This window comes from Ziziphus jujuba, chromosome 3 (genome assembly GCF_031755915.1).
Source record: "Ziziphus jujuba cultivar Dongzao chromosome 3, ASM3175591v1".
In the NCBI taxonomy this organism is placed as follows: domain Eukaryota; kingdom Viridiplantae; phylum Streptophyta; class Magnoliopsida; order Rosales; family Rhamnaceae; genus Ziziphus; species Ziziphus jujuba.
This window is the reverse complement of record NC_083381.1, coordinates 16,442,040-16,451,899: the sequence shown is the minus strand read 5'-3', so window position 1 is coordinate 16,451,899 and position 9,860 is coordinate 16,442,040. Positions and strand designations below refer to the sequence as shown.

The 9,860-nt window shown below is 35.3% G+C and overlaps 1 protein-coding gene across 1 annotated transcript; it reads left to right on the top strand.

Moving 5' to 3' along the window:
* The first annotated feature begins 2,169 nt into the window (after positions 1-2,169).
* LOC107422544 (26S proteasome non-ATPase regulatory subunit 1 homolog A) lies at positions 2,170-9,498 on the top strand. Its single transcript, XM_016032007.4, has 13 exons — positions 2,170-2,527; positions 3,180-3,249; positions 3,573-3,678; positions 3,958-4,069; positions 4,159-4,327; positions 5,147-5,619; positions 5,742-5,877; positions 5,972-6,220; positions 6,306-6,526; positions 6,610-6,868; positions 7,553-7,785; positions 7,917-8,436; positions 8,831-9,498. Exons 1-13 carry the CDS (start codon positions 2,385-2,387, stop codon positions 9,152-9,154), a joined length of 3,015 nt encoding a protein of 1,004 aa, XP_015887493.2. The 5' UTR covers positions 2,170-2,384; the 3' UTR covers positions 9,155-9,498.
* The last annotated feature ends 362 nt before the right edge of the window (positions 9,499-9,860 follow it).

Sequence of the window (9,860 nt, the reverse complement as noted above, 5' to 3'; positions counted from 1 at the left end):
AAGAACAACACTACCACGAGCTTTATTTGGGCAGAGGCACGCGAGAGACACCAGCAAAGCCTTCAATGAGCTTCAGACAGAAACTTGACCCAGGAGAAAGAACGGATCAACTTAATCCTCCTCTCGACGGATTATTCTACTGTAGCGGTTAAGTTATCCGCTTCTTCATTTGCTCCTATCAAACACCGGATTGGGACACAATCCTGTCCAATCCAGTGAAACAAACACGCCCATAGAACTCAAATGGTACTTAAATTAAACTTAAAAAAAATGAATAAATAAAATTAACCCCCTTTTTTTTTTAAATTTCAAAAAACATAAATGAAATTAACACTCTTTTTTCATTTAAAATTTTTGACCCAAAAAAAAAAAAAGAAAAAGTAAAAGTAGTATTTTTCTTGCAGTTTAATTCCTTTTTATTTATTTTTGACTTGTTGAGTAAATTAACTCGGATTAATAAAACCCAAAACGATGATCGCTCTGCTCTCCAGTCCGTCCTCTCTCTATGTATTTCTATCTCTCTGCTATTACATTTCAAATCGATGAGAAATTTTTAAGTGTTGCAGGGAGCGTTGCTCCCTCTTTCAGCAAAACAGTAAACCACAAACGTGTGGGTCCTATATGAATCCCATTGGTTGTGAGAAAAAGAGAACAGTGCTCTCGGGGGCACCGAAAATTTGTTCCGTATTGAGACCCAAAACCATGAGCCATGCCTATTTCAACTATGATAATATGATTTGTCTTTAAAAATAATAATACAGAAAAAACAAAAAAATTAATCTATTAAGTTTATTTAGATCTTAAAAGTCACAGGTCTACGAAGATTTAGGCAAAAACTACAAATGCAACCTGATGGAATTTTAATTCATTTATTATTTTTTTTAAGTCACTTGATTATAATTATTTTCATTTTTTATTTAATACATTAATGAAGTATTTGGTAAAAAAAACAAGTATTGAAAGAAATTAATTCTCAATAATCAATTTTTTTAAATTTAATATTCAGATAATCAGTTTTTTTAGAATTTTTTTATAATGTTTAATTAATTATAGAATAAGATAGGATTTACAAATAATTAAATAAATTTATATATTAAAATTAAAGGATAAAATTGTATTTAAAAAAATATTTCAAATCAATTTCTTAGGAAATTTTAGAATGACACTTCTTTAAAAAGATCCATTTTCTCTCTCAGTTCTTTATATTATGAGATTTATTTTTCGATAGAATCCACAAATTCTTCTTTTTAAAAATTATCCAAATAAGAAAAAATTTCAATTTCCTAAAAAAATTTAAATTCCCATTAACTTTATCATTATCCAAACATCCCTTTAGTTTAATTAGTTTCCTCAAATTAATCAATGTTATACCTACTTTTTATGCTTTTTTTTTACTTGTAATGTTTTACTAATAATAACATGCCTTCAATATTTATAGTTAACAATATAGATAATGAAATTATAAAGATTTTTCCACATGAAATTTGTCTTTGTAGATTTACATACTTTGGCATTGTGAAGGTGTCAAATTCACAATTTAATCATGATTGGGGATATTTTGCATTCCACTATGCACAGCTTAATTCTTCTGAATTTATAGATTTAAATAATTCAAATGGTAAAAAGAAAAAAAGAGAAAATTCTAAGTAAAATTCAATCATAAAAGCTACTATATAATCGGATGAAATTAATTAAAAATGAAGGCCTTGATTGATCAAATTAATTATTGAAATTGGAAAAGATATAAAGCCAAAATAAATTAATGGTTAATAAATTAATATAAGATATGAACTAACTAAAACAATGCAATATACATAATAACTAAAACAATGCATGTTACATTATTAATTGGTATTTTTTTTTCTTTTTTCTTTTTTGAATAAATTGCTATTCAAAATCTTGGTAAATAGTTTTGATGAATATAAAATTTTTGTTTCTATATATATATATGGGAGGTGAGGAAATTTAAAAGAGAAAAAACTCCCTAGTCTGACTCCTAAACACTTAGACAAATTGAGGATGGGATAAAATGTTATTACCCAAAAAAAAAAAAAAAAAAACTGTTGGACAAAAAAAGCATGTAAAAGTGGTATTTTTCAATTTTTGCAGTGTAATTTTTTTTTGTTTGAAAATTTTAATTTATTTTTGACTTACCCAATAAGTTAACTCAGATCAAGAAAACCCGAGACGAGGAAAGCACCCCATTCTTCAGTCCCTTTTCTTTCTCTCTCAATCTCTCTCTTCTCTGTTTCTTCATCTTCTTCTATCTAGGGTTTCGAATCTCAATCTGCGAAAACCCTAGGCTCTAGCAGAGTTTGGGCTCTCTGAACCCTAACCCTAGGGGCTTATTTATCTTTCTATCGGATCCGTGTAAGGTTGTGGCTATGGCGACCATGGTCAGTTCCGCCGGTGGCCTACTGGCCATGCTCAATGAGTCTCATCCTTTACTCAAGCTTCATGCTCTCTCCAACCTTAACAATTTGGTTGATATCTTCTGGCCGGAGATCTCCACCAGTGTACCCGTCATGTACTCTATCTATCTCTATCTCTTTCTCTATACTTTTTTTTTTTTTGGATTTTTGGTTCTGATTATGCTTGATCTGTTTGTTCGTTTCGAAACTCTGGAAAATTAGGAAGAAGTTAATGTTTTTAATTTTGAATTTTGGGAATGCCGTTTTTGGTATGGAATTGAGGTTAAAAAAAAAAGAAAAAAAAGTATAAGTTGAAATAAAGTCGATTGCCTGTGGTGGGTTTCTAAAATAATGGGTTTAATTTGTTTTTGTTTTTCTAAAGCTGTTTTCTTTTGTTCTAGCTTTGAAATTGGGAAATTTTTATGATAGTATATATGCTTTTAGTTTTTTTTTTTTTTTCTTGGTTGTAATTGGTTGTCTAGAATATTAGGGCTTGGGAGGAAAATTATTGTTGAATGCTGATTGTGGTTGTAGTAAACTTCCAATAACGCATAAAAAAGTGCTAACTTTTCATTCTGTCTCATAACACATTATTTTAGGACCACTTATGCGGGTATGGTTCTATAATTTTAGTCATGCTGATCTCTAAATAATGGTGGTGCTCGGATACTTGTGCTTTGGTACTGATAATGTTAACGTTCTGTTGCATGGCATTTATTTTTGATTTGATACTTGGGTAAAAAATATTAATGATATATTGATATTCAGAGAAAGTTTGTATGAAGATGAAGAGTTTGATCAGCATCAACGGCAACTTGCAGCGCTGGTTGCATCAAAGGTAAAATCTGACTCCTCAGCTTTTTTTGTTTTTGGCTTGAAGTAGCATCTTACTCTTTGAAAAGGTGATTTGTAACTAAGTCCTTTATAAAAAACGATAGCTTTCCAATATGGGTTCCTCTGCTCGTTTATGGTTTGGAGTACAGAGAAAGGAATGTGCAAAGAGAATTGAGTAATTTTTTCAATCTTTTTGGACTGTCTTCCTATGTCTAATTTTTATCATTTGTCTGTCGTCTAACTCTTTTCTGTCTACTACTGCTTGAATGTGTCTTTCTCTATTATCCCAGGCCTTTACATGGATTTAATGCTTTCTGTTCACCTCAGGTCTTCTATTATTTGGGTGAACTTAATGACTCGCTGTCCTATGCCCTTGGAGCTGGTTCCTTATTTGACGTGTCAGAGGACTCTGATTATGTTCACACTCTTCTTGGTATGAATTTGATACTGTTGCTTTGTACTTTAGTAAGGAAAAAAGTAGAATGTTTACTTTTAAGTATTGAAAGTTATTTTCATGTTTTAAATGGAACGAAAGTTGGTTTAGCAGACTGCAAAATCTGCTTAACTGACTCAGAAAAATGAGAAATCAACTTCATTTTATTATCAACCTTAATATCATATTTCTCAGAATTTTGCCTTCATAAGGAAATTTGGAATGCTTAAATTATGCCTCACTTACATGAACTTTTTGGTTGTTTGTTCCTTTCCTCAGCTAAGGCTATTGACGAGTATGCAAATCTTAAGTCTAAGGCAGCGGAATCAAATAATGATGCAACAAATGTGGATCCTAGGTTGGAGGCTATTGTAGAGAGAATGTTGAATAAGTAAGTAAACCTTTACTTTTTAATTTTGTGTAACGCGTCAATTCTTTTAGTTTTCTTACTTTTAGTATTCTCATGGTTCTTTCATATAGGTGTATCTTGGATGGTAAATACCAACAAGCTATGGGAATTGCAATTGAATGTCGAAGATTGGATAAACTTGAGGAAGCAATAACAAAGAGTGATAATGTTCATGGAACTCTATCATATTGCATTAATGTCTCTCATTCCTTCGTAAATCTCCGGGAATATAGACATGAGGTAGGACTATTTTTTGAGCTATTTAGTTATACGATCAGTTGATTCCTTTCCTAGATAATCATTGTTTGGTTGTGGAATGTATTTGTTGATATATTTTTGAGTGGAGATGTTCTACATTACTTTTTTATTTAGTTAATACTGCTCTGCTACCGTAATCTAATTGATAGCCTAACTTTCCCAAAAGTTGGGAGTTGATTGCATTAAGTCTTGTAATGAGGAGAAGAGCGAATTAAGAGACTGAATTAAGATTCAGTGTTTTTGACGCTGGAAATTGAAGTATTGGGTGTGTTTTGGACTATTCCTGTGGTTGTTGAATACTTGATTTGTAAACCTTTGAATAAAATGGAGGGTTATGTGAAAACGGTGGCTATTCTTATTGCTTAACAATAGAAAAAAATGTGAAATAAGATCAGCAGCCAATTTCATGGGCAGCACTGGTACATATGTGACATGTGACAATCTGTAGGAACCAGAACCACATAATTTTAGAAGGCCTATGTGGCAATAGTGTGTGTCAGGTGAATGTGGGCCTATCCTTTCCTGTTTTTTTAGAGAAAGTTATATGCATTTTTTTTTTTTTGCTTTAATAACTCTCTGCATGTATCTTGTTCTTTTGCTTTGATGGTTAAACGAAGTTACTGAAGAGTCTAATCTGACTGCTGAAGTTCATAGTTTGAAGGATGTGTTTGTGGTTTTTAGCTTGCATTTTTATGATGTTTATGTGATGGATTATGGAATCATGTTATGCACTCTGCAACTCTTCTGTAAGACTAACTGAGGAGAGTTATGTATGTTGATCTCGTTTTCTTGTTCCTACAGGTACTTCGTCTTCTTGTGAAAGTTTACCAGAAGCTGCCTTCTCCAGACTATTTGAGCATTTGTCAGTGTCTCATGTTCTTGGATGAACCTGAAGGTGTTGCAAGCATATTAGAAAAGCTTCTGCGCTCTGAAAATAAGGATGATGCACTCCTGGCTTTTCAAATAGCCTTCGATCTTGTAGAGAATGAGCACCAAGCTTTTCTCATAAATGTGAGAGATCGCCTTTCAACTCCCAAAGCTCAACCTTCAGAACCAGAGCAGCCAAGATCCAGTGAAGCTGATTCTGCTCAAAATCAGAGTTCTGCTCCAGATGATGCACAAATGACTGATGGAAGTTCTGTTTCTAATGTTAATACACGTGATGCCGATCCGAGTGAAGTGCTGTATGCTGAGAGGCTGACAAAAATTAAGGGAATTTTGTCTGGGGAGACTTCAATACAATTGACTCTACAATTCTTGTACAGTCATAACAAGTAAGACTATCGTTTTACTTTTAATCTTTTTAATTTCATTAGTTCATAAAAATTTCTTCCTGATTCTGTTGGAGAAAGTTTAGAGAATAAGCTCTTATGAAGTTGACTGTGAATTATGATAGATCGGATCTTCTTATTCTGAAGACAATAAAGCAGTCCGTTGAGATGAGAAATAGTGTTTGTCATAGTGCAACTATTTATGCAAATGCAATTATGCATGCTGGGACTACTGTGGATACTTTCCTTAGGGAGAATTTGGTAAGTTGGATGTCTTAAGATCTTTCTTTTTGCCTTACTTTATTGTTATGGCTTATTCATATTTTTTTGCTGCTATGGTTCTTCAACTTGTCAGGACTGGTTGAGCAGAGCCACAAATTGGGCCAAATTTAGCGCAACAGCTGGGCTAGGTGTTATCCACAGAGGCCACTTGCAGCAAGGAAGATCATTGATGGCACCTTACTTGCCTCAGGGTGGAGCTGGAGGTGGTGGCAGTCCTTACTCTGAAGGTGGTGCTCTCTATGCTTTGGGTCTTATTCATGCCAACCATGGTGAGGGCATCAAACAATTCCTTCGTGATAGCCTGCGCAGTACTAATGTGGAGGTAATTACCTTATACCAAAATGAACATCTTTGCCGAGCCTATGTTATGTTTTACCACCAAATCATCGGGGTCTATATTGGTGCAGGTTATTCAACATGGTGCATGCTTAGGTCTTGGTTTGGCAGCTTTAGGAACTGCCGATGAGGACATCTATGATGACATTAAAAGCGTTCTCTACACTGACAGTGCAGTTGCTGGTGAAGGTGCAGGCATCAGTATGGGCTTGCTTATGGTTGGAACTGCAAGTGAGAAGGCAAGTGAGATGCTTACTTATGCTCATGAGACACAACATGAAAAGATCATCAGGTAAAGATGGTTTCACAATCTCTTTTTGACTGATGTGTTAAGCACACATTGCTCCCTTGTATTTACCTTGTTATGTGATTCAGGGGGTTGGCATTGGGAATTGCACTTACAGTGTATGGAAGAGAAGAAGAAGCAGACACACTTATTGAGCAGATGACACGGGATCAAGATCCTATTCTTCGTTATGGTGGTATGTATGCATTGGCATTGGCCTATAGTGGAACGGCAAACAACAAGGCCATCCGCCAGTTGCTGCACTTTGCTGTATCCGATGTGAGTGATGATGTCAGGAGGACTGCTGTTCTAGCACTTGGATTTGTCTTGTATTCTGAGCCAGAGCAGGTTGGTGTTCTCTTCTCTCTTGTTTGTTATGCTCTGCTTTGTGGTTCTGTTTTTGTTGCTGCCTTATCAAATCAATTGGATGTTGCTTCCAGACCTTTCCTGTTTCCTGTTTTGATCTGGAGCCATTTCTTGGTTGGTTGATTCTCGTGTTTTGTGGTATCTGACCCCTTTTTCTAAGACTTACCAAAACTGTTTTCTGCCCTCTTTCCTCCTGGCAACATGTTGCCTTTCTTATTTCAAACTCTGATCTACTTTGCTATGGTCTCTAGCTCTCTTTTCTCTTTTGAACCTGCTTCTCTGGGCTATAGTGGCCTCCTTGGCAGTTTCATGTTACTTATGTAGTCCAAATGTCCTGTATTCTGGTCTGGAGTTGAGGTGGTGGATTCTTGTTACTCCTCTCTCATGCTTTCTGATTCTTTATCTTTTTATTGTTATATTTCTTTTCCATGCTCCTCTTATTCTCTGTGCAATGTATCTTCTTCTGTTCGCATTTTTATCTGATTGTGCAACTTTATATGTTTGTCTTGTTCCCATTCTGGGAGTGCTCCCTCCCTCTCTCTCTCTCTCTCTCTCTCTCTCACACACACACACACACACACACACGCACGCAGAGTTTTGATTACTGTGTTGTGTTTTTGTTGTTATATAAAGTGTATATGTCATTAATGCTTCTGTATAATGTAGACACCTCGAATTGTCTCCCTGCTATCTGAATCTTACAACCCACATGTTCGATATGGTGCGGCTCTGGCAGTGGGCATTTCCTGTGCTGGTACTGGGCTAAGTGAAGCTATATCTTTGTTAGAGCCTTTGACATCAGATGTTGTTGATTTTGTACGCCAAGGTGCCCTCATTGCAATGGCTATGGTCATGGTCCAGATTAGTGAGGCCAGTGATTCTCGTGTTGGAACATTCAGGTATGTAAATATTCACGACTTTTAGTTTATCATATTTTGTCTGATATTATTTTGTAATGAAGTTTGTTGCCATCTCTTTCCATCTTAAGTTTCCTACTTGTCTGTAACCAGTCTGATTTCTTTTAATATAGACGACAACTTGAGAAAATAATTCTTGATAAACATGAAGACACCATGAGCAAGATGGGAGCCATTTTGGCATCTGGAATCCTCGATGCCGGAGGGAGGAATGTCACTATAAGGTTACTTTCTAAGACAAAACATGATAAAGTCACTGCGGTTGTTGGTCTTGCTGTTTTCAGCCAATTCTGGTATTGGTATCCCCTCATCTATTTCATAAGCTTGTCATTCTCACCCACGGCATTTATTGGACTGAACTACGACTTGAAGGTTCCAAGATTTGAGTTCCTATCACATGCAAGACCTTCACTTTTTGAATATCCTAAACCAACAATGGTGCCGACCACAACATCAGCTGTAAAACTTCCCACTGCAGTTCTTTCAACATCAGCAAAAGCCAAAGCTAGAGCTAAGAAAGAAGCTGAGCTAAAGGCAAATGCTGAAAAGTCATCTGGTGCGGAGTCGTCATCTTCTGGTGCAAATACTGGAAAAGGGAAATCATTTACTGAGAAAGATGGTGAGGCAATGCAGGTAAAATCACTTTTTTTCAGTTTTTTTCTCTTATAGAGATGCATTAGTTGTATCCTCGGTACATAAACATTCCTGCACGACCATTTAGGTAAAAGATTTCCCATCTTCTTTTCTCCTCTGTTCAGATTTCCCCCTTTATGCGTTCTCTTACAGATTCTATACCATTAATCGTTGAATGTGTTCAATAATTAGAAGGATTGAAAACTATTTCTGAACCACACTGCATTCTTGTTTTTGAATCTATTGGTCAGCTTGATTGAAGATGCTTCAGAGCTTTTGCCAAGTACTGCTGAGATATAAATACATTTTAAGTAGACATATTATCATAATGATCTGATTAGTTTGTGCTATAATTGTGATGTCCTTCAAACTGATTTCCTTGTCTACTTGATAGGTTGATGTCCCCACTGAGAAAAAATCAGAACCAGAACCTTCTTTTGAGATTCTGACCAACCCGGCAAGAGTGGTTCCTGCTCAGGAGAAATGCATCAAATTTCTTGAAGAAAGCAGATATGTGCCAGTGAAGTTAGCACCTTCAGGATTTGTCCTCCTGAGAGACCTGCGACCTACTGAACCAGAGGTGCTCTCCCTTACGGACACACCCTCATCTACAGCGTCAACTGCAGGTGCATCAGCAGCAGGACAGCAGGGATCTGTATCAGCCATGGCAGTTGATGAAGAACCTCAGCCTCCCCAGCCTTTTGAATTCACCTCATGATTCTGATTGAGGTCCACTTCTTTACTTTCCCGGAAAAGAAAAAAAAAAAAAAAAGAAAAAAAAAAGAGAGAAATACAGTGTAGAATTCCTCTTCCTGTCACGTTGAGATTGTTTCTTTTTCCCTGATTCTAAGGCCAAGGATGGTTTTCTTCCGTGCAGTATTCTTTTTCTTTTTCTTTTTCTTTTTCTTTTTCTTTTTTATGTATTTATTTTTCTTAGTAGTGACATGGGGAAGAACTATGAGTTCTCCATTTTTAACTTAAAATTGAAATTCTACATGCAATTGTACTTGGACCCCCTTTTAGGGTTACTACATCCCCTATGCAACCATTCTTGTTTTAAAAGTTTGCTTTTGGAAGTTTGTTTAGTATTATTTTTATATTCTTTTATTACTTTTTCCTTTTATCAGATTTCGACAATAAAGTAGTTTAGAAGGTAGTGCTGGTGTAATTTTGTTTACTGATTTAGATTGACATATAATTTGCTGAAAATATTGTCAGTGGAGCAACAGACGTGGCTAAAATTATTTTATAATTCAAATCCATTGAAAGACTTTTTTGGATCTTCAATGGGCTGTCCTATCATTTTCCATGAGAAAATTGTCGTATATAAACAGAACCCAAAAAAAAACAAAAGAAAAAAAGAAAGGCACTAAAACAAAGTTTCTCGTCCCTTCTTAGGCTAATCATCTACTTTAATAATCATC

Bases quoted from the DNA above. Each gene is read 5' to 3' on its own strand.
- LOC107422544 (XM_016032007.4), top strand. From the start codon at position 2,385: ATGGCGACCATGGTCAGTTCCGCCGGTGGCCTACTGGCCATGCTCAAT. The intron at 4,070-4,158 runs GTAAGTAAACCT...TCTTTCATATAG, and splicing joins GTAGAGAGAATGTTGAATAA to GTGTATCTTGGATGGTAAAT. The intron at 7,786-7,916 runs GTATGTAAATAT...CTTTTAATATAG, and splicing joins TCTCGTGTTGGAACATTCAG to ACGACAACTTGAGAAAATAA.